At 42.5% G+C, this 25,211-nt stretch overlaps 2 protein-coding genes across 3 annotated transcripts in view; one reads left to right on the plus strand and one right to left on the minus strand.

The window, feature by feature from the left end:
- Positions 1–25,211, minus strand: part of LOC126381270 (uncharacterized) — a 321,493-nt gene that overhangs the window by 215,349 nt on the left and 80,933 nt on the right. The window lies entirely within an intron of this gene.
- LOC126381281 (uncharacterized) lies at positions 12,871–15,300 on the plus strand. The gene has a single exon (XM_050030777.1). It carries the CDS (start codon positions 12,871–12,873, stop codon positions 15,298–15,300), a length of 2,430 nt encoding a protein of 809 aa, XP_049886734.1.

A 25,211-nucleotide genomic window follows, 5' to 3' on the forward strand; every position in this document is an offset into this window, starting at 1 on the left:
AAACACATGCATCAAGTAGTATGTCGATAGACTTAGATACATTGTAGTCAGGATCAGCTAGCTTCATATGTTGGATGTGTGGCCATGATCGTTTTGAAAATGAGATGTTGGGAAGATCACCTATCACTCGAGGAATAACACATGCTTCTGTGTTAAAGCTGTAGTCGTCGTAGATAGATTTGCATTCAAGTGACATAAGATGTTTGCTTTGTTTATTGACGACACCTACGCCAAAAACAGATGCGCTAAACTTCTGGCGTGGAAGCCCTAGTAGCTGTGCAGCGTTTTCAGATATAAGTGTAATCTGAGAGCCTTGGTCGAGTAACGCTCGCAATGTGACGTAGTTACCGTCGACCGCTTTTATTTTTAGTAAGACAGTAGCTAATAAAACTTCTTCGTCATCAGCAGCGACGTAGCTTGCTGTATGAGGCTTGTTGCTGGTTGACCTAGTCGGCGGAGACGATGTAGCTAGAAGTTGTTTTTGCTCAGTAGTGGGCAATGTAGGCAGTGTCTTAGAGTGCAGTGACCCGGCATATGCGTCATGCAATTGCGTATGATGTTCATTGTTGCATTCTTTGCATCTTTTAATTGAATTGCATTTATTGCTCGAATGTTTAAATAAGCAATTTTTGCAAAGCTGTAGTTTCGCAACTGTCCTCAATTTCGTTTCCGCTGGCATATTTAAAAATTTTTGACATCTGAATAGCTCGTGATCGAAATTACAAAGAGGGCACTTACACGTAGATGTATAAGCGGCTTGATATCTCGATGTATATTTGTTGCTAAAGTACGTCGGTTTGTAGTTAGACTTAGCTTGTTGCTGTGACGCTGGTTTACCTGAAGCTGAATAATCTCGTTCTCTCTTATGAGTAGGTTCTAGAGCCATGAACTTACTCTCTAGAAAAGTCATGAGTTCATTTAAGGTCGGTAAGTCCCTAGGAGACTTACGTGCTTCCTTGTAGGCATTGTAGGTTTCGCTATCTAGCTTTTTTGTCAATAAGTGTACTAATATCGGATCCCAAGTATTAGTATCCACACCCAAGTTGTGTATGGCGTGAATACATTCCGTTGTGGTATCGTAGAGACGTTTAATCTCGAATGAGGTCTGCTTGCTGATGCTGGGTTGATTTAGGAAGGTCTCTATTTGGGTAGTGAATAAGACTTGGGGATTGTTGTAGCGATGAGTAAGTATCTCCCAAGCTATGTCGTAATTTTCAGCCGAGATATTTAAATGCTGAATTAAGCGTTCCGCTTCTCCCTTTACTTTACCTTTCAGGTGTTGCATTTTCTGAGCCTTTGATAGAAAATTGTTGTTATGTATAGACTCGGTGAATAAGTCATAAAATGTAGGCCAGTGGGTGTATTTTCCTGTAAAGGTAGGTATTTCAAGTAACGGGGTTGCTTGCTGAATATGAGACGTAGCTGATAATTTTTGATAAAGCTCCTTCTTAGTTTTCTTGAACGACGCTTCCTGTCTGATAAACTCGTCTTGGTAAACTTCATCTTCACCTTCAAGGATGTTGTCGATTTCGAGATGTAGCTTATCGATAGTACTCCATCTAGTTTGGATGCTGCGTAACTCGTCTTCTAACTCCCACTTCTCACTGATTTCGCTTACATTGATGCTAGATATTAGTCACTTAAATGCTCTAAAATTAGTTCTTTGCAAGGACATAAGCTCGTTAACCTTGCTAGAACCGATCTGAGGTTTAGTGTTAGTACCTGTACCTGTACCCGACTCCGAAGGGTTTTGTGCCTCATATGGCTCAAAAGCTGCAATTTTTTCACGCGTGTCATAGTAGTACTTATTAGTGCGTTCGTAAATAGCTTCCTTAAAGTATCTTTGAGTTTTAATAGGCACCGATTCGAGAGTAATATTGTTTTGCTCGAACTCTCCCCAGAGGCTATCTAAAGCGTCTAACCGTAACTTAAGATACTCCGAGGTCTTGCGACGAGATGAATCTTTGTCGAAGTTAGTACCGATGCGCTGAAGCTCGCTGACAATCTCCTCTTGGCGGTTGAAGAGTGATTCATAGTTTGTCATTGTAGTAGGTTAAGCAAGTAAAATAAGAATGATCTTACTTGAATGTTGCTGCTAGGCAAGCCTCCCGACTCACACAAAGAAGGGCTGCTGGTGCTCAGTGAGTCGCTCACTCAAAAGTGTGACGCTGTTGGACGAGTAGGCTGCCCGCTTTTTTGCAGAGTGATATAGGCTTATCACTTAAAACAGTTTTTCAGGCACTAAGTCCGCACTGAAATAGCTAAGTTCAGATAAAAGTTCGCTGAGACCCTATAAATCGCCACGCGGTAGAGACACGTGAACGGATATTGTCACAAATCACTGGGTCAACGTACGCAGAACCGTCCGAATTTTCACTCGCGTGTGGTCCCGCTTATACGGTAGCTCGAAGGACCAAATGTTAACGCCGGTACGTTAACGTTAAGCTAAGCTAATAGAAGTTTAGTATAGAGCTAAGGGGTAGCTAGCTAAGGGGTGGTGACTCCGAAGAGAGCTAAATAAAACCGAACCCGTCGAGTGCTGATCGTACACTGATTTATTGTTTCCACCAATTGAACCCACTGCAACGTATAACGTATGACAAAGTGCACGCTATGCTAAATTAAATTAAGTACAATGAATTCTAATTTGTAAAGTAATAAAAAATATGAATGTGCGTGCGTTAGCTCGTTTTATCAATCCCATCAATATGGGTGTTACGGACAGCCGAGAAGAGGAGGTCGCGGGCTAAGAAAATTCACGCACGACCCGCTAATTGCGTCGCGAAACGGAGGAGCGACGCGGGGAGCGGTGCGGGGAGCGACGCGGGGCATGGCGCGGGGAGCGACGCGAGGAGCAGATACATGGCGCGGCGCTCCTGATTGGCCGACGTAATGCGCGCACAGCCCGCTAGTTCCGGACCGAAGATTTCCAATAAGAATCTGATTGGACACGACACGAATCACTTCTTCTCTACTTCTCACTGATTTTACATCGATTATTTACGATTTTTTACTTAAGATTTTTTACTTGTATTTTACTTTTTAACTTTGTATTTTTAATGTGGTTTGCCAAATAAACCGGATCTTCACTTGCACCGCGGGTTTTCTTCAGTCCCAGCAAATAAAATCTGCATAAGCAACAGCGGTGGTCCTTCGTCGTCGGATAGAAGAAACCTGAATCCTCAAGAAAGAAGACGAACCCTCAAGAAAGAAGACGAACCCTCAAGAAAGAAGACGAATCCTCAAGAAAGAAGACGAACCCTCAAGAACGAAGACGAATTCTCAAGAAAGAAGGCCTACTCTTAATACGGAAAAAAGAAGAGGAAGTCTCAAGAGAGAAGAGGAAGTCAGAAGAGGGAAGAGGAAGTCTGAAGAGGGAAGAGGAACAATCAAGAACCGCAAGACTGAAGATTGGTCTAACATCGATATAAAAACATCGATATATTCTTAATTTCAACTTCTAGTTTCAACGTCCTAATTTCAACAAGGTAGCGCAGTCTTGTCCACCTAACGGTGCCAACGGGAGGCTGTGTGCACATCATACGTCCGTTAGGACGGAAAAGTGACTCCTTGAAGCGGGAGTCGCTACTCGCACAGCCTTTTTCGAGGTTACGAGTTAGCCGTATAGCCTTTTTCGAGGCTGCGGTAGCTTCTGGCTTACGCCGAAGAATGCCCATCACGAGGAGCAAGAAGACCTTTGAAGCTAGAGAGAACACCTTTGAAGCTAGAGAGAACACCTTTGAAGTCAGAGAGAAGACCTTTGAAGATAGAGAGAAGTCCGCGCTCGCCTCCGCCGCGCCAATGGTACTCATCGAGAGAGACACGGCCGCGCTCCCGCGCACCACGACGTCAGCCATGCACATCGATGAACAGCCTGCCAGCACGTCGGCAGCGTCCGCGAACACGGTTGTCCCGCAACGACGACTCGTCACGTCCACGGAAGGGGGGCAGGTGCAAGTCCCGCCTGTCAGAGCAAGTACCCGCTCCGTGCGATCGATGCGCTCCACAGCAAGTACGGCGGCGCGCATCAGACAAGCCGAGCTCGACGCGGAGATACAATTAGCTGAAATGAAACAGCAGGAACTCCGTCTAGAAGCCATCAAAGTCAAGGCGAAACTTGAACGGAGCGTCGCAATGATAAGGGAAGAAAGCGAAAGAGGAAGCCAAATCGATGAACAGGAAATCGCCGCTGAAACGCATACGGAGGAACAGCAACGCGTCCACGACTGGTTGATTGAAATGGAATACAGCCAGCCGCGGGGGGAGGGACGACGCCCGCCTCAGCACAGTATGGAGCCTGTTCTATGCGCGAGAAACGCGCACGCGAGCGAGCGAGATGGAAGATGGAATCGAGAGGCACGAGGGAAAGAGACGGAACTACGCCCGCCTAGCCCTATTCCTAATCAACGTACGAGCTTTCATGCGACGAATAAAGAAGAGGACACGGTCGATAGAATAGCACAAGCGCTAGAAAAGATCGTGAATAAACGTCCGGTGCCCCGCCAAGCCCACGAGCTGCCTACGTTCAGCGACGCCGCGACGGAATGGCTACCCTTCAAGGCGGCCATGCGGGATTCTACGATGATGTATAAGTATTCAGACTACGAGAACCTCGCACGGCTACGGAACTGTCTACGAGGGAAAGCACAGGAGACAGTCGCCGCGCTGCTATACTCACCGACTAGCCCCGACGAGATTATGCGAACACTGGAGCAATGTTTTGGAAGACCAGAGATGTTGATCGAACGAGCGATGGAAGATATAAAGAAGTTACCTAAGTCCGGTACGTCCGCGGGCGAATTGAACACCCTCGCGGTCAAGTTGAAGAACATCGTATGCGTATTAGGTGGCGTCGATGAAAGAGGATATCTCCGAAACCCCATGCTCACACGAGAGGTCATCGAGAAGCTAAGCCCACATCTCAAGTCTAGGTGGTATGACTTCGCCTACGAACACGGAGACCCCTCGGAAGCCGAGATAGCAACGCTGTCAAGATTTTTGGAACGTGAGGCCGACCGTGCGATACGATTTTCATACGCCACATCACCCCAGTCGCTGAAGGAGACTTTCAACAATCAAGAAAAGAAGTCGTTTTCACGTGAAAGGCCACGTAAAGACGTGAAAGTCTACGCAACCACTGAAACACCCACCGCACCGACCGTCGAGAGAGAAAAGGAAGCCGTCACAAAACGATGTCTATGCTGCGGCGGCAACCACGACGTACCCGATTGTAAGAAATACAAGAGGATGACGGTCAACGAACGATGGCAGTGGGTGAAAGAAGAGAAAATATGCTTCAAGTGCATCAACGGAAAGCACAGGAGATTCACATGTAAAGCAAAGAGGTGCGGAATAGAAACCTGTCTCTTACCTCACCACAGTACGTTGCATATGGACACGTCGCCCGCCGCAGCTACTCAACCGAAGTCACCGCCAGTAAACGAGGAAAATGTCTTGTCCGCGTCGGCCATTACAAGCGGCCCGGTCAAGGTGTTATTGAAGGTGTGCCCGGTGGAGATACGCGTACCGGGAGGACCGTCATTGAAGAGGTACGCGCTACTAGACGAAGGCGCTACCATCACGCTCATGGACGAAGGCCTAGCGAACGACCTCGGCGCCAGAGGACATGTGAGCCCGCTACACATACACGGGGCCACAGCGAGTCAAAAGGAGACGCAAAGTCGAGTCGTCAAGATTGAAGTACGAGGCCAACATGAAGAGCAGTTTCACGACATTTTATTTATTTATTTGTACACAATAGAACACAGAAAGAAACACACAAAGAAATCAGACAGTACAGGTAAGCTTATCTCTAATAAAAATAGGTAAAAAAACTTTTTAAGTTAAACGGTTTTATGTTAAACATACATTGCAATGTTTAAGCTAAATGTACTAAAAACCAAAAAATAATAAAATAGATACAGTCGTGGGAATTATAAACATATGCATAGACTAGACTAAAATAAAACCGTGGGGCACGTCAATTGTCTACAAATTATCGACTTAATGTGCGATAGAAGAATCGTTTAATTCGTCGTTAGGCAGTTGGCCCGCAGACGGTGAGGAAATTACTTACTATTTTCTTGCTCATGGAAATTCCAATAGTTTTACACTCCATGTAAATAAAAGAGATGTTTCAACTAGTTTATCGTTGGATATTCACACTGCTGGCTGGCGAGGAATCGTTTCACTGCTCGTAGTTTGTCTTTAATCGACAAAACATATGATAAAAGTACTACTCGCTCACCACTATGAAACCCTAAAACTCGCTTATAATCGAGCTTGCTAGCTTGTTTCCACATTCTAGCCCTACTTATCACACGTCCATCGTTGTCGGTTGAACAACTGCCTAATTATAGTGTAACATTACAAAACAAACATTTTAATCAACGATTGTAGACAATTGACGTGCCCCACGGTTTTATTTTAGTCTAGTCTATGCATATGTTTATAATTCCCACGACTGTATCTATTTTATTATTTTTTGGTTTTTAGTACATTTAGCTTAAACATTGCAATGTATGTTTAACATAAAACCGTTTAACTTAAAAAGTTTTTTTACCTATTTTTATTTTCTAGTTTTTAGTTTTTATTTCGCATTCTGTTTAATTCATTTAGTGCTTCATTATTGCAAGGTTTCGTGCCCGTTAGTTTATTGCAGTCCAACTCCTCTATACGTAGTCCCTGCAAAGATCTTACTCTACTAAGAGCCACGTAGGCTTGACCTTCTTCAAACAGTTTCGCACCTAAGTATACGACTGCGTGATCCACAGTGATGCCCTGCATTTTATGTATTGTAGAAGCCCATGATAGTATTGATATATGATATATGATAGCCTCGAGTCTCTCTCTGTCCTTCTGTGTCAGTGTCCAAGTTTCACATCCATAGAGGGCTATACTCCATACGAAGGTTTTGACACATCTTTTTCTGATAGATTTGGCAATCCTAGCCTTGAATATGCACCCTTTGTTATGGAAAGCTTGTTTTGCCATTGCTATTCTGGTTTTAACGTCTAAAGTACATCTTGAGTCATTCGTTATTATGCTGCCTAGATACTTAAAGTTCTTTACATTTTCAATCGGGATATTATTTAACTTAATTATTTGGCTGTCTATTTTTGGAGTTTTGGAAATTGTTAGAATTTTGGTTTTACTTATATTAATTTTAAGGTCGTATTTTTCAAAAACTGTGTTCATTGTGTTAAGTAGGGTTTCTAGGTCTTCTTTTGCCGCAATATAGTAAGTAAGTAAGTAAGTAAAAAAATAGGTAAAAAAACTTTTTAAGTTAAACGGTTTTATGTTAAACATACATTGCAATGTTTAAGCTAAATGTACTAAAAACCAAAAAATAATAAAATAGATACAGTCGTGGGAATTATAAACATATGCATAGACTAGACTAAAATAAAACCGTGGGGCACGTCAATTGTCTACAAATTATCGACTTAATGTGCGATAGAAGAATCGTTTAATTCGTCGTTAGGCAGTTGGCCCGCAGACGGTGAGGAAATTACTTACTATTTTCTTGCTCATGGAAATTCCAATAGTTTTACACTCCATGTAAATAAAAGAGATGTTTCAACTAGTTTATCGTTGGATATTCACACTGCTGGCTGGCGAGGAATCGTTTCACTGCTCGTAGTTTGTCTTTAATCGACAAAACATATGATAAAAGTACTACTCGCTCACCACTATGAAACCCTAAAACTCGCTTATAATCGAGCTTGCTAGCTTGTTTCCACATTCTAGCCCTACTTATCACACGTCCATCGTTGTCGGTTGAACAACTGCCTAATTATAGTGTAACATTACAAAACAAACATTTTAATCAACGATTGTAGACAATTGACGTGCCCCACGGTTTTATTTTAGTCTAGTCTATGCATATGTTTATAATTCCCACGACTGTATCTATTTTATTATTTTTTGGTTTTTAGTACATTTAGCTTAAACATTGCAATGTATGTTTAACATAAAACCGTTTAACTTAAAAAGTTTTTTTACCTATTTTTATTTTCTAGTTTTTAGTTTTTATTTCGCATTCTGTTTAATTCATTTAGTGCTTCATTATTGCAAGGTTTCGTGCCCGTTAGTTTATTGCAGTCCAACTCCTCTATACGTAGTCCCTGCAAAGATCTTACTCTACTAAGAGCCACGTAGGCTTGACCTTCTTCAAACAGTTTCGCACCTAAGTATACGACTGCGTGATCCACAGTGATGCCCTGCATTTTATGTATTGTAGAAGCCCATGATAGTATTAAAGGCAACATTCTTCTTTCAGCCGTCATCCCAGATTCAATTTCTAAATTTTAATCTTATTATTATACGCCATTTAGTGGCTGCGCCCATCTTAAATATTGAGGTTGTATAGTGTACTGTATTCTTCTTGTCAAGCCCTTTTATTTGATACCCATATTGGTGGGATTGATAAAAAATTGTTATAAGCCATTTGGTAGCGGCGGCCATCTTAGATTTCAATTTTGCATAGTAAATTGTATTCTACTTGTTGAGACCTTTCATTTGATACTCATGTTGCTGGGATTGATAAAACCTAAGTTATCCGCCATTTTGTAGAGGCCGCAATCTTGGATTTTAATTTTATATAGTACATTGTATTCTACTGGTTGAGCACTTTCATTTGATACCCATATTGATAGGATTGATAAAACCTACGTTATCCGCCATTTTGTAGCGGCCGCCATCTTGGATTTAATTTTTTTTTAGTATATTGTATTCTGCTTGTTGAGCCCTTTCATTTGATACCCATATTGATGGGATTGATAAAACCTACGTTATCCGACGGATTGATAAAACCTACGTTATCCGCCATTTTGTAGCGGCCGCCGTCTTGGATTTAAATTTTTTTAGTATATTGTATTCTGCTTGTTGAGCCCTTTCATTTGATACTCATATTGATGAGATTGATAAGTACTTAGTTCATTTTGCGATGGATGTAATTCTGACTACCCCAATTGGGATATAGCCGTGAGCTTACGTCATGTTCTACCTCTGGACTTCAAATAAATATGTTTCCTTTCCACTATTGATAAAACCTACGTTATCCGCCATTTTGTAGAGGCCGCCATCTTGGATTTATAATGATAATGAATAAACATAATTGTATTGTCACCAAAATCCAAAGTGTATACAAAATTTTAGATTAATCGGTTGACAGAAAGAGGGTGAAATTTGAATTACTAAATTTGACCCAAGAATAAATAAAACAAACGGGGTGAGCTAAATATAAAACCGTTTAATTTTGCATAGTAAATTGTATTCTACTTGTTGAGACCTTTCATTTGATACCCATGTTGATGGGATTGATAAAACCTACGTTATCCGCCATTTTGTAGCGGCCGCCATCTTGGATTTATAATGATAATGAATAAACATAATTGTATTGTCACCAAAATCCAAAGTGTATACAAAATTTTAGATTAATCGGTTGACAGAAAGAGGGTGAAATTTGAATTACTGAATTTGACCCAAGAATAAATAAAACAAACGGGGTGAGCTAAATATAAAACCGTTTAATTTTGCATTGTAAATTGTATTCTACTTGTTGAGACCTTTCATTTGATACCCATGTTGATGGGATTGATAAAACCTAAGTTATCCGCCATTTTGTAGAGGCCGCCATCTTGGATTTTAATTTTATATAGTACATTGTATTCTACTGGTTGAGCACTTTCATTTGATACCCATATTGATAGGATTGATAAAACCTACGTTATCCGCCATTTTGTACCGGCCGCCATCTTGGATTTAATTTTTTTTAGTATATTGTGTTCTGCTTGTTGAGCCCTTTCATTTGATACCTATATTGATGGGATTGATAAAACCTACGTTATCCGCCATTTTGTAGCGGCCGCCATCTTGGATTTAATTTTTTTTTTAGTATATTGTATTCTGCTTGTTGAGCCCTTTCATTTGATACCCATATTGATGGGATTGATAAAACCTACGTTATCCGCCATTTTGTAGCGGCCGCCATCTTGGATTTATAATGATAATGAATAAACATAATTGTATTGTCACCAAAATCCAAAGTGTATACAAAATTTTAGATTAATCGGTTGACAGGAAGAGGGTGAAATTTGAATTACTAAATTTGACCCAAGAATAAAACAAACGGGGTGAGCTAAATAAAACCGTTTAATAAAACCGTTTCAAAAAGAGATTTCTTCCAGCAGACCTACTACGATAAGGATACATGCAGTGTATAATACTACAGATAGACATACCTACATACGCGTACAAATCTTATGAAATTACAAGAACAATTATACTTACTAATATAAAGACAAAATAATAATAACAATAAAAATATAAACAATAAATTTAAGTAGACTTACATATTATATAAAAATACTACAACAATCAATATATATGCCAATAATATATATATGTATATATATATATATATATATATATATACAACTAATGCAACTCAGATCAGACTTAAATAATGGTTCTTTAAACTTTTTTTGAAACTACCTACAGTGACACATTCTCGAATGCCCTTTGGTAATGCATTCCACAACCTGACAGCCTGCACGGTGAATGAGTCACCGTACATTTGTGTAGTATAGGTGGGAGTTTTTAGCTGCAAGTTGTAAAAGGGACGGTGAGTACGACCAGATGCTGAGAAATATGTGAAACGCTCCCGCATGTATTGAGGCGTCAAGGGATTATTTAAAATATTAAACAAGAGAACAAGGATATGATATCGCCGTCGATACCTGATCGGGAGCCATTTCAACAGTTTTCTGTGTTCCGAGACATGATCATACTTGCGGAGACCAAAGATGAAACGAATGCACAGATTCTGAAGTCTTTCAAGCTTATTGACAAGCTCTTCAGTAGCATCAAGGAAACAGGAGTCTGCGTAGTCAACGATAGGAAGCAAGAGGGTTTGAGCAAGAGATATTTTAGTTTTAAGTTGAAGATAACTCCGAAGACACTTCAACGAGTGGAATGCGCCATGCATTTTTCTGCTGACTTGATTGATGTGGGAGGTCCACGACAAATTACAATCCAGCAGCAGGCCGAGATTTTTGACAGTCTCAGTGTATTGTAGTGGTGTACCATTAAATATAACAGGTGGTAGATCCAAATTGCGAAGACGCTTGTACATCTGTCTACTACCAATAATAATGACCTGTGATTTAGTCGGATTAACAATCAGTCCAAAAGATTCAGCCCACTTGCCAATACAGCACAGGTCATCATTCATGGCAGCAACAGCGGTAGCAACTTCGTCAACCATAAAATGAGAGTAAAGCTGCAGATCATCAGCATATAGATGGTAGTGAGATGATATGACCTTAGTGATTGAGACATCACCGCCCACACGGTGAAACAACTTACGATCGGAAGCCAGACGGTGAAAAGGAAGTTCGTCGAATACGAACACTTGAAGCACCTACCACTCGACGACATGAGTTACGAATCGGCGCGCCCGAGCCTACTGATCGGCGCCGACAACTGGCATCTGATTATCTCGAAGGAAATCCTCATCGGCAAACGCTACGAGCCCATCGCATCACGCACCGAGCTGGGATGGACGATACATGGCACGGTGCCGCGGAGCTTGTACCGAGGGGAGGATCAACTAGTCCTCCACGTACACGCCAAGACGGAAAAAGACGTGAGGAACTTCGCTAATGAAGATGAGGAATTAAACGCGCTCATCAAAACACACTACGACGTCGACGCCCTAGGAATTGCCTTGATAACGAAGCCGAGGAAGGCCGAAGAGAGAGCGATCGACATCTTCAATAAAACCATCGAACGAGTCAACGGAAGATATCAAGTGGGCCTGCCATGGAGAGACGAGCAAGTAGTCATGCCGCCCAGCTATGAAATGGCTTTCAGGAGACTGCGGACTATCGAGAGGAAGATGGATCAGTCCCCCGAATTCCAGGCAGCCTACACAAGCCAGATAGAGAACCTACTCACGAAGGGATACGCCGCAGTAGCTAACGGAGACGAGAGAGACAACGACAAGTCATGGTACCTACCTCACTTCGCCGTGACGAACCCTAACAAGCCAGGGAAGGTACGCCTAGTCTTCGACGCAGCCGCCAAGTCGAGAGGAGAGAGCCTGAACGATCACCTCCTAGATGGACCCGACTTACTGCGAGCCTTACCGGGAATTCTCTATCGCTTCCGGGAGAAAGAGGTCGCCGTCACCGCCGACATACGTGAGATGTTTTTACAAGTAAAGATTCGCCCTGAAGATCGACCGGCTCAAATGTTCCTGTGGAGAGGTAACGAACGAAAGAAGCCACCCACGGAATACGTCATGTCATCGATGATATTCGGCGCTCGAAGCTCACCATTCCTAGCGCACAGTGTGCGCAACCACAACGCACGCGCGCACGCTGAGACACACCCCGTGGCCCTCCGAGCGATAACAGAGAGCCACTACATGGACGACTTCGTGGAGAGCTACGCGACCAAGGAGAAAGCAAGACGAGCAGTACACGAAGTAACTTACGTACACGAGCAAGCCGGGTTCATACTAGCCGGCTGGAACTCAAGTAATGAAGACGTCATACGAGACATACCCCCGGACCATAATTAAAGCACATAATAACGGGTTCTTACCGCGTTTAAATGGGGATATGAGACTCCCGATATTTCGACACTGTTGCAAGTGCCATGATCACGGGATGACTGATGAGATTGGAGTGGAGTAGGTAGATCCATAATTTTCATATTTTTCTATTTTCTTTTTTTTATTTTTTTCATATCCCCATTTAAACGCGGTAAGAACCCGTTATTATGTGCTTTAATTATGATAATAACCGCGTAAACTTAAAACAATGTATACCCCCGGACCGCCGCGCGCAGCTACCTAAGGAAATGGGAACCGCTGGTCATCAAGGTAAGACTCTAGGTCTAATATGGGAGGCCACTAAAGATGAACTAATGTTCAACACCGCGCTGCCTAGGGTACCGGAGGAGGTCAAGACGTCAGCACGCCCGCCGACTAAGCGCGAAGCCCTCAGCGCTGTCATGTCGATCTTCGACCCACTTGGACTGCTAAGCCATCTCACCATAACGGCTAAAATCCTACTGCAAGACTTATGGAGACAACAGAGGATAGGATGGGATGACCAAGTGCCGGAAGAAGCCGCCGAGGACTTCACTAAATGGATACGAGCGGTCGACAGCGTGCGAGAAGTTAAACTGCCTCGTTGCTATGCGCCAACGAAGGGAGTACTGGAACGTCAGCTACACGTATTTAACGACGCGAGCGACAGAGCGTACGCCACGGTAGCGTACTGGCGAATCAAGTACGAAAACGGAGAGGTCATCATCACGCTCGCCGGCGCAAAGGCTAAGGTAGCACCGGTGAAGGCACAGAGCATACCGCGACTGGAACTGCAAGCCAGCCTCATAGGCGCACGACTCGCCCACAGTATACAAGAAGAACATAGACAGAAGGCTGACAGGATCGTGCTCTGGTCAGACTCGAAGACCGTTCTCCACTGGATTCGCAACGACATCATCAAGTACACGCCGTACGTAGCTCACCGCGTAGGCGAGATCGCTAACCTCACGCACGTCGAACAATGGAGATGGATACCGAGCGAGTTAAATGTAGCCGACGACGCCACACGACCTAACTACGAGGTGCGAGCCGACGAAAGATGGTTCATTGGCCCGGCGTTCCTCCGGGAAGAAGAAGAAAGGTGGCCATCGGAACGCACCGAAGAGGAAAATGACAACGGACTAGACGAGATAGTCTGCGCCACGGACAACAGCGAGGGGCCGGCCTACCTACCTGACATAAGTCGGTTCTCCTCTTACGAGAGACTCGTCCGTGCGACAGCCTACGTCTTACTAGCCGTCGATAAAATGAAGAAACGAACGCGAACACTGAAACTCGCCCATATCACAAAGGCAGAAGAGCTATGGTATAAGAAAATGCAAGAGGACTCGTACTCCGAGGAAATAGAACGACTGAAAAAGGACTTGAAGTTACGTCCGAACAGCGCGCTGCGTAAGCTCGACCCACGGATAGACGACAGAGGCTTACTTACGCTACACGGTCGCGTGGGCGTGGCGAGAATAGGCGAGCAGTCAAAAAGCCCGCTAATAATGGACAGCCGCCACGCTTTCACCCGGCTACTCGTCGCGCACGCACACAAGGCGGCGAACCACGCCAACCGAGAGCAAGTTGTCAACGACCTGAAACAGAAGTTCTATATCACACGTATACGACCTACAGTACGAGCCGTGGAGCATTCATGTCAACTCTGCAAAGTGAAAAAAGCCAGACCGAGACCGCAAGTTCACGGAGACCTGCCCTACGAAAGACTCGCAGCGCACGCGAGGCCATTTAGCTACACGGGCCTCGACTTTTTCGGCCCTATGTACGTCACGGTCGGGCGACATAAGGAAAAGCGCTGGGGCGCCCTGTTTACGTGTCTCACTACGCGAGCGGTCCATATAGAGATCTCACCGTCGCTATCTACGGATTCCGCTATTATGTGCCTACGGCGGATGGCGGCGCGGCGGGGGTGGCCAGTAACAATCTACAGCGATAATGGGACGAACTTTCATGGCGCGGACGAAGAGCTGCGAGCAGCGCAACGAGAGTGGGGCCCACAACTCAAGGACTTCGCTCTACTACAACGAACGAACTGGAAATACATCGCACCCGGGGCACCGAATCAAGGTGGAGCATGGGAGCGGCTAATACGCTCGATTAAGACAGCGTTAGTCGCCACACTACACGAGCGCTACCCCAGGGACGAAGTACTCGCCACATTACTCACGGAGGCAGAGTACACGGTCAACGCACGCCCTCTCACTCACGTGCCTGTTGAGCCAGGAGACATGGAGGCGCTAACACCGAATCACTTCCTACTGGGGACCTCCGGCGGCCTACCCACTACCGGGCCGTGCAGGGAGGTAGACAGGAGGACCTGGAGAGCCACGCAGGCGCTGGCTGACGTGTTTTGGCGTCGATGGCTAACGGAGTACCTACCTACACTCATACCACGTGGAGGCACACGGAGCGGGCGCGGAGCGGACCTGAAAGTTGGTGACGTCGTGATTATCACTGATCCAGTACTGCCGAGGAACATCTGGCCACAAGGTGAAGTAATCCGACTGCATCTAGGACCCGACGGACTGACCAGAGTCGCTGACGTACGAACAAGAGGAGGGATATTCCGCCGACCTCTACGACGTCTCGCCGTCCTCCCGGTGAAAGAAGGCTGCGAAGATCTACGCCGAGGGGAGGATGTTACGGACAGCCGAGAAGAGGAGGTCGCGGGCTAAGAAAATTCACGCACGACCCGCTAATTGCGTCGCGAAACGGATGTCTCGAACTGTAATCAGTTCTCGAATTTAAATAATCAAATTCATAATAATATTAAAATGCATCATATCGATTTTATTTTTACTCGAGTGAGTAATCGATTTGTAGGTTATATATGTCATAATAACACTGGCCAGAAAAAAGTTGATGCTTTTTGGCGGGCTGTCATTACGAAAAAACTAAATAATTTTCAGAGAACAAAAGAAGGTGCATTAGAACAGAGAACAGAAATCAGTGAACATTCAGATTATTCAGAAACAGATCAGAGCAGAAATAACAGTGTATTTTCAGATATAACAATCAACAACAGTTTTATCAGATTTCCTGTCGATGCGCAGGAAGAATATTCAGTTAAGTCTTATCATCATCATCAGCCGTACGACGCCCACTGCTGGGCATAGGTCTCCCCCAAGTTAAGTCTAATAATACTTATATATTTTCCTAATTACTTAGATATCAGTTATGCTATAGGTACTTGTATTATTTGGTATAAATCGACAAAGGAACAAATGAAATTGCATTAAGAGGAGAGAACAGAAATCAAAGAATATTCAGATTATTCAGAAACAGATTAGAGAAGAAACAGTGTGTTTTCAGGTATAACAATCAACAACAGTTTTATCAGACTTCCTGTCGATGTGCAGGAAGAATATTCAGTTAAGTCTTATAATACTTATATATTTTCCTAATTACTTAGATATCAGTTATGCTATATTTGTATTATCCGATACAAATCGATAAAGAGAACAACAGACAGTAAACAGTAAAACGGATAGTAAAACAAACAGTAAAACATTGCAGTAGGTAATATCGTTGTGGTGATTTATCAGGTAATCAGATGAATTTATCAAGGCAATCAGGTGGACAGGGATGGCTGTAAGGGGCGGTTGGAGGCCATTCGCGGGGTTTCACCCCATATTCAAACATCGTGTGCTTTTTACCCTATATTCAGACGGCTATGGGCACGTTGTCCATTTGTGGGTATTTTGCCCCATAGGTATTCATATAACTATGAAACATTCTAATCACATATTCTAACATCGTTGGTTTTTTACCCTATATTTAGACAGCTATGGGCACGTTGCCCATTTGTGGGTATTTTGCCCCATAGGTATTTCATATAACTATGACACATTTCAGTTTTGGAATGTGATTCAGAATTCAGATAATTCGTGACCTTACATGATTATGTATGGTTCACGACAACGGAGGAGCGACGCGGGGAGCGGTGCGGGGAGCGACGCGGGGCATGGCGCGGGGAGCGACGCGAGGAGCAGATACATGGCGCGGCGCTCCTGATTGGCCGAAGTAATGCGCGCACAGCCCGCTAGTTCCGGACCGAAGATTTCCAATAAGAATCTGATTGGACACGACACGAATCACTTCTTCTCTACTTCTCCTTTTTACTTTTTAACTTTGTATTTTTAATGTGGTTTGCCAAATAAACCGGATCTTCACTTGCACCGCGGGTTTTCTTCAGTCCCAGCAAATAAAATCTGCATAAGCAACAATGGGTATCAAATGAAAGGGCTCAACAAGCAGAATACAATATACTAAAAAAAAATTAAATCCAAGATGGCGGCCGCTACAAAATGGCGGATAACGTTGGTTTTATCAATCCTATCAATATGGGTATCAAATGAAAGTGCTCAACCAGTAGAATACAATGTACTATATAAAATTAAAATCCAAGATGGCGGCCTCTACAAAATGGCGGATAACTTAGGTTTTATCAATCCCATCAACATGAGTATCAAATGAAAGGTCTCAACAAGTAGAATACAATTTACTATGCAAAATTGAAATCTAAGATGGCCGCCGCTACCAAATGGCTTATAACAATTTTTTATCAATCCCACCAATATGGGTATCAAATAAAAGGGCTTGACAAGAAGAATACAGTGCACTATACAACCTCAATATTTAAGATGGGCGCAGCCACTAAATGGCGTATAATAATAAGATTAAAATTTAGAAATTGAATCTGGGATGACGGCTGAAAGAAGAATGTTGCCTTTAATACTATCATGGGCTTCTACAATACATAAAATGCAGGGCAGCACTGTGGATCACGCAGTCGTATACTTAGGTGCGAAACTGTTTGAAGAAGGTCAAGCCTACGTGGCTCTTAGTAGAGTAAGATCTTTGCAGGGACTACGTATAAAGGAGTTGGACTGCAATAAACTAACGGGCACGAAACCTTGCAATAATGAAGCACTAAATGAATTAAACAGAATGCGAAATAAAAACTAAAAACTAGAAAATAAAAATAGGTAAAAAAACTTTTTAAGTTAAACGGTTTTATGTTAAACATACATTGCAATGTTTAAGCTAAATGTACTAAAAACCAAAAAATAATAAAATAGATACAGTCGTGGGAATTATAAACATATGCATAGACTAGACTAAAATAAATTCGTCTGTCGCCGCCGCACCGAGCGGTTGTGTACCTAACAGCTGACGTAATTTGTTTGCGTGCGCGTTATAATGTCGGAAGTTACTTGCAATAACTGCAAAGTAGTTATTGATGAACTATTAAGTTTTGTGAGGTGCAAATCGGATGTTTTGGATGAAATAATTCTATCCCAAATAGTGTCTTCAAATTTTCGACTTGAAGAAGTGGACCGATCAAAACAAGTGTTGTCGGACATACTTGGTGCGCCGCTGCCTAATCGGAAGGGAGAGAGGAAACTGCAACGCACGGTTGACGATATAATTGCAGCCTTAAAAAACGCAGATCCAGATTCCTTACCGATATTTGCAGCCAAGGATCTTCACAGACTACCGCCAGTATCATTTGACTACGTTGATGTCACAAAGATCCTTAAAGACATCAACTGTTTTAGACAAGAATTAGGAACATTTAAAACCAAATTCACAGGAATAGAAGTCACGCAACAACTTCAAGAGGATATTCGCAGTATTCGTCAACTAATTGAATCGGAGCCACTTATGAAGGTAGACGAAAATAGGTCGCCCATAACGAACTTAAACGGCTCCAGCAAAAAGAAGATCAACGAGGCACACGGTCAAGAGTGCCAGACTTCCAAGAAGACATACGCGGATAGTGCAGCTACCTCGCCCAACAGTGGGACAGACGGCGTTGTCATTCAGCGCGTGCAACAAACTCGGCAGTGGCGACCCACTGGGGAGCGCGGCGTAGACGGTGGGAGTGGTCGTGCTCCAATCGTGAGCGCTGACAATAAAAGAGGGAAACCAAAAAAGAAGGTCGCAGCGACGACGGCGAACAACATAAAGGACATTGACGGATTTACTACGGTGACGCATAAGAAGAGGAAGCTGAATAGTAGGTGTGGAACTGCGCCTCTGACATCAGAAAAAATCAAAGCTGCTCCCCAGGTTGTAGATATTTTCGTCTCGCAGCTACACCGGGACGTAGAACCGAACGACCTTAAAGACTTTCTGCTTGAAAAAGGTGAACATCCGTTATCAGTGGAGCGTCTAGGTATAAACACCAGTACAAGAAAGTATTCTTCCTTTAAGGTAACGGTTTATAAGGAACGATCTGAAAATATTTTGTGTGAAAAATTCTGGCCTGAAAATATTCTGTTCAGACTATTTAAACCGCGTTTTAAGTGGCAACCTAAATACCGCAGTATTCTAAATAGTACAGCTAAAACTAATATAGTTATATGATAATCTATTTATTCTCTTGTTGTCTTCTTTTTATCTGCTTTGCACCGATTGACAATACTCTATACTGAGTATAATAATTGTAATTATTAATTATTAGTTTATTACTTTTAACTATCTTTCTGTATTGGAAATAGATTAAACAATAATACATTCTCACGAAATACTAATTCATTGTATATTTTAATAAATAATTGACACGTGATGCTATTTTAGGACCTGTAATAACTTTTTATTGAATAAGACTAGGTATTTTAATTTCTGGCTGCATTATGATTCATTTATAATACATTTTATTGTACTTTTATTATATTTACGTCTACGTGACATTTTGTTTTAAGTACTGGGCGGGTATAATGAAGATTTGTACCTTTAACTGTAAATCGGTTAGACGCAGCGTTGAACATATACGCGAAATATGTATAGATTGTGACGTAATTGGTTTGCAAGAAACATGGTTGAAACCAGATGCATTATCTTATCTCGATGCCATTCATAAGGATTTTTCTGCATGTGGTACTTCGGCGATGGATGTAAGCAAAGATATTTTAATAGGTAGACCTTATGGGGGAGTGGCCTTACTGTGGCGAACTACTTCTTTTGTAAATGTGCAAGTGTTGGAATGTAATAATAATCCACGTCTATGTGCAATTAAATCTCACATTAGTGGAAATAATTATTTGTTTGTTTCTGTTTACATGCCTCAATGTGACGAGAAGAATTTATTAGAATTCACTTCCATCTTAAGCGTAATTCAAACAATGATTCAGGAACATGACATAAACTATGCCTATATTTTGGGTGATTATAACGCTAATATTGGTTTGAACACTTTGTTTGGTAGGGAGTTGGTCGGATTTTGCAGGGACAATGACCTAGCGTGTGCTGATTATGAACTGCTATTTTCTAGAGGTAGTGAAATATTTACATTTCAGGCTGGTAAGGCTAAGACGTGGTTGGATCATTGCGTAACCACGCCGATGGCGCAAGCTAGCATCACTGATGTTTTTGCCTTGGAGGATGTACTTTGGTCTGACCATAAACCTTTATTTATTGTGTGCGACGTCGACTTGGATCAACACATGTCAGCGGTAAGACAGCCAGACCCGGACACTATGAAGTTGAGTTCATTCTCTTCTAGATGGGGAACAAGGAATGGTAAGCAAATTGATAGCTATTCGGCTCTCTGTTCGCAGTATCTTGGTAGACTGGACTGGCCCGCGCTGCGTAGCATGTGCAACTGTTCTAAGTCATGTCATTGTTCTAACCATCAACAGCTGATTGATAGATTGTACAACACGTTTATTGATACTTTGTTATGGGCCTCGAGACGCAGAGTGCGGCAACGGCCGGGCGTGGAACCGGTTCCGGGCTGGAACGATCACGTGCGAGAGGTCCATTCCACTGCGCGTCGTGCTCGAGCGGAGTGGATGTCAGCGAGCGCGCCTACTGAGGGAATATTGTACGACGAAATGAATAGAACTAGAAAGATCTTTAAAATTCTGTCAAGTTAATGAAGATAAAATATTATTAGATAAAATGTCGAATTCCTATAAAGATAAGAATTTCCGTCAGTTTTGGAATTATTCTAATTCTGCTTTGAATAAACGAGTTAGGGTGGCTGATTCCATTGACGGCTTAAAGGTACCATCTGACATAGCAAATCTGTTTATGAACAACTTTAAATCGCACGGGGTGCCTGCACGCGCTGACACTACGCCTGCGCGGGCGACACCGAAATGTGAATTGTTTACTTCCGGGGAGCCGGATGTTCATGTTTCGGAACAGATGGTATTGGATGCGTTGCGTCAAATGAAAATGGGTCGGTCAGTCGGCCATGACTCTGTGAGTGTGGAGCATCTGCGGTTTGGGGGACCCTGGGTGGTGGTTTTTCTTTCGGTTCTATTTAATGCATGTATTCGGCACGACTACTTGCCAAGACAGATGTTAAAAACGATTATCAGTCCCATAGTTAAGAGTAGGACAGGTAGCTTGACTGATAGCTCTAATTATCGCCCTATATCGCTGGCTACTTGCTGTGCAAAGCTGTATGACTCGATATTACTGGATATCCTGTCTAGGTATATTCATATACACCATGCACAGTTCGGGTTTCAAAGGGGGAGCTCGACGGATAGCGCCATCTTTACGCTAAAACAAACTGTGCAACATTATCTGAGTCGTAAAACCACAGTGTTTGCATGTTTTCTCGACCTCAGCCGCGCATTTGATTGCGTAAATTATGACATTCTCTGGGAAAAGCTGCGAAATTCTGGCGTGTCCTCGTCGTGTGTCCGTATACTTATGGCTTGGTACGGTGGTCAAACTAATGTTGTGAAGTGGCAAGACTCATTTTCATCCGAGTTTCAGCTGTCTTCTGGTGTAAGGCAGGGGGGCTTAACCTCTCCCCTTCTTTTTAACCTTTACGTGAATCAGCGCCCGTCTTGGTTGTCATATTGGTTCAGAATGTGCCAACAACCTAAGTTACGCTGACGACATGGTGCTGCTGTGTCCCTCAATCTCTGCTCTTCGCGACCTTTTGCGTATTTGTGAAAGGTATGCTATCGCTCATGACCTTGCATATAACGTCAAAAAATCTGTCTGCATGGTATTTACCAACATGAAGAATGTCACGCCGAACCCGGTCTATCTGGGGGGCAGTCCATTGGAGTGGGTACAGTCCTTCAAATATTTGGGTCATGTGGTGTGTCACGATTTACGGGACAGTAAGGATCTGGATCGGGAACGGCGAGCACTCTGTGTGCGAGCCAACATGATTGGTCGACGTTTTAATAAGTGTTCCGGGGACTCTAGACTTGCTTTATTTGCCGCTTACTGCCAGCCTCTGTACACGCCACAACTGTGGAAAAACCACACTAAGGAGGAGTATAGGAGACTGAAGGTGCAGTATAATGACGCTTTTAGGGTGCTCTTCTGCCTGCCTCGGTGGTGCAGCGCGTCGCAGATGTTCGCGGAGGCTGGCGTCGCTGCGCTGGATGCACTGATACGGCATCGTGTAGCTCGTTTTAGGAACGCGATGTTTATGTCATGTAACAAGTTAGTCGCGGCTGTTTGTACGCACTGTGTGGGGTTAATTGCGCATTGGACAAAGCTACTTAGAGCTGTAGCCTAGTATTTAATGTTTTAATTGCATTTGTACTCTGTATGGAACCATGATTTCTGCAATAAAGACAATTTATTTATTTTATTTATAAAACCGTGGGGCACGTCAATTGTCTACAATCGTTGATTAAAATGTTTGTTTTGTAATGTTACACTATAATTAGGCAGTTGTTCAACCGACAACGATGGACGTGTGATAAGTAGGGCTAGAATGTGGAAACAAGCTAGCAAGCTCGATTATAAGCGAGTTTTAGGGTTTCATAGTGGTGAGCGAGTAGTACTTTTATCATATGTTTTGTCGATTAAAGACAAACTACGAGCTGTGAAACGATTCCTCGCCAGCCAGCAGTGTGAATATCCAACGATAAACTAGTTGAAACATCTCTTTTATTTACATGGAGTGTAAAACTATTGGAATTTCCATGAGCAAGAAAATAGTAAGTAATTTCCTCACCGTCTGCGGGCCAACTGCCTAACGACGAATTAAACGATTCTTCTATCGCACATTAAGTCGATAATTTGTAGACAATTGACGTGCCCCACGGTTTTATTTTAGTCTAGTCTATGCATATGTTTATAATTCCCACGACTGTATCTATTTTATTATTTTTTGGTTTTTAGTACATTTAGCTTAAACATTGCAATGTATGTTTAACATAAAACCGTTTAACTTAAAAAGATTTTTTTCCTATTTTTTTCTTTCTTCTTCTCTTCTATCGTGTGGGTTTTGAGGCGAATTACTAACCTCATCAACCCTGGTGTCAGGGTTACTATTGAGCCGCCAAAGGCCCCTGACATGACTCATTTATAACGACTACGTACTTACACAGTAAGTAGTAACCGGGACCAACGGCTTAACGTGCCTTCCGAAGCACGGATCGTCTTACTTTCGGACAATCAGGTGATCAGCCGGTGATTTTTTTCTTTAAAAAAGCTAGAAACAGTACCAAAGAAAAAATGTGGATGACGACGAGCGTAAGTTCTTTTTGATAAAACAAAATATGGATTAAACTGGTAAGTCTTAACATTATCCATCTACTAAAACAAGAGAAGATATAATTATGATCAATTCAATTTAATTCCTTTTATTGTCGAAAACAAATTACTTTTTTTGAGGTTATAATTTTATAATTCGAAGGAGTAACTTAAGTCGGTACTTATTACTAATAAAATAAAAGTAACAAGTTTTATTAACAGAAATAATAATAATATTAAAATTTTATCGTGTTCGTATTATAACAGTGATTTAAAAGTTATACTTTATTCCGATGTTGTAGTTGTTTAAATTCGCCTTTATAAGGCAGGCAAAGATCTGAGGACTATACAGTAATTTAATATTCGAAAATCACGATCAAAATAGGTCTAAGCCTTGTCTTCAGTCCCTGATTGCCGCGTTTTTATTTTCATCTGTCACAAAAAAAAAAACATTTTTTATGTTTCTTTTCGTAATTCGTGTTCTTGACTTATGTTGCGGTTGATAACTTACTATCAGCGAATGAAAAAGATCAGTTTTATAATAAAACGAAGAGAACCAGTGAAATATAACCGTAGAATGGCATAGAAAAGTAAATAAAAAACATAGAAATAATTTGACAAGTTCAGATAATTAGATGACAGAAGCACTTCATGTTTACCCTGTTCATCAAGAAATACCTATGAGACAGTAGTACTCGATATCACAGAGGTCATCTACACCATTGGTAGACAAGATACATAACTTATTCAAGATAACACTTAAAACATTTAGAGGATTATAATTGGTTCACTACAAGATAACCATACTTAAAAATGATATTATATATACACTTCTCATCAAAAAAATCGAAACACTTCCGTTTTCATTGTTTCTGTCCGAATTTAACACAAAAAAGAATTCATACGATGAAAAAAAATACATAAATGTATAGCTGGCAGTTTGGCCATTACAGTAATAAGCGAAAATTCTAAATTCAAAATTAGAATTTCATTTGTTTATCTTATAAACGAAATGAATCACTGTTTTGAGACAAATGTGTGTTTAGGGTTGGAGTACATTTAGCGTTTAAAAACTAAAAATTGGCGCCTATCCTTAAACTTTTTGTTTTTTATTTCAATACTGTGACTTTGGGACGTCTGAAAAAAGGTTTTTTTCTAAAACGTATGGATACTTCGCCCACAGAAGCCGCCCAAGTTGTGGCATTGCTGGATTCTGGCCTAAGTCAGCGTGTTGTGGCTGCAAGACTGCATCTAAGCCTGTCATCTGTTCATAGAGTCTATAAACGTTATCGGGAGACTGGTTTGTTCACGCGCCGTTCAGGATCTGGCAGAAATCGGGTCACTTCTGAGCGAGATGATCGATTTATTGTAACAACTTCTTTAAGAAATCGACGCCTTAACGCTTTTCAACTGCAGCAGCGGCTTCGTGTTGTATGAAGGGTGGCTGTAAGTGACTCTACAATTAGAAGAAGGTTGAAGGATCGTGGACTGGTACCGCATAAGCCAGCAAATGGGCCGAAATTAACTGCAGACCATCGAAGAGCGCGCCTTAACTTTGCACGTGAGCACCTAAATTGGTCATACCTACAGTGGAGCAAAGTTCTCTTTTCTGATGAGTGTAAAATTATGCTGTATGGTAACGACGGAAGGAACAAGGTCTACAGAAGAGACGGAGAACGCTATGCACAATGCTGCATTGAAGAAAAGGTCAGCTATGGTGGCGGTTCGTGGACGGTTTGGGGAGGAATCAGCGCCGACGGTAAGACAGAGCTTGCTTTCGTGTCTGGGCCACGTCTGCCTGCACTAAACTGTCATCGGTACGTCGAAGAGTGTCTCGAGCCTCATGTGATGCCCTATGCACATTTTATTGGCAACGGCTTCATATTCATGCACGACAATGCTAGGGCTCACACTGCGGGCGTCGTACGAGATTATCTTAACGAAGTCGATATCTCTATTATGGAATGGCCAGCAAGAAGCCCGGACATGAATCCCATTGAACATCTGTGGGATGAATTAAAGAGACGAATTCGAGCAAGAGATCCTGCCCCAGAAACACTTAGCCAGCTGCAAGATGCAATCCAAGAGGAATGGGACAATATACCACAGCATGTGATCG

This window comes from Pectinophora gossypiella, unplaced genomic scaffold (genome assembly GCF_024362695.1).
Source record: "Pectinophora gossypiella unplaced genomic scaffold, ilPecGoss1.1 Pgos_42, whole genome shotgun sequence".
Lineage (NCBI taxonomy): Eukaryota > Metazoa > Arthropoda > Insecta > Lepidoptera > Gelechiidae > Pectinophora > Pectinophora gossypiella.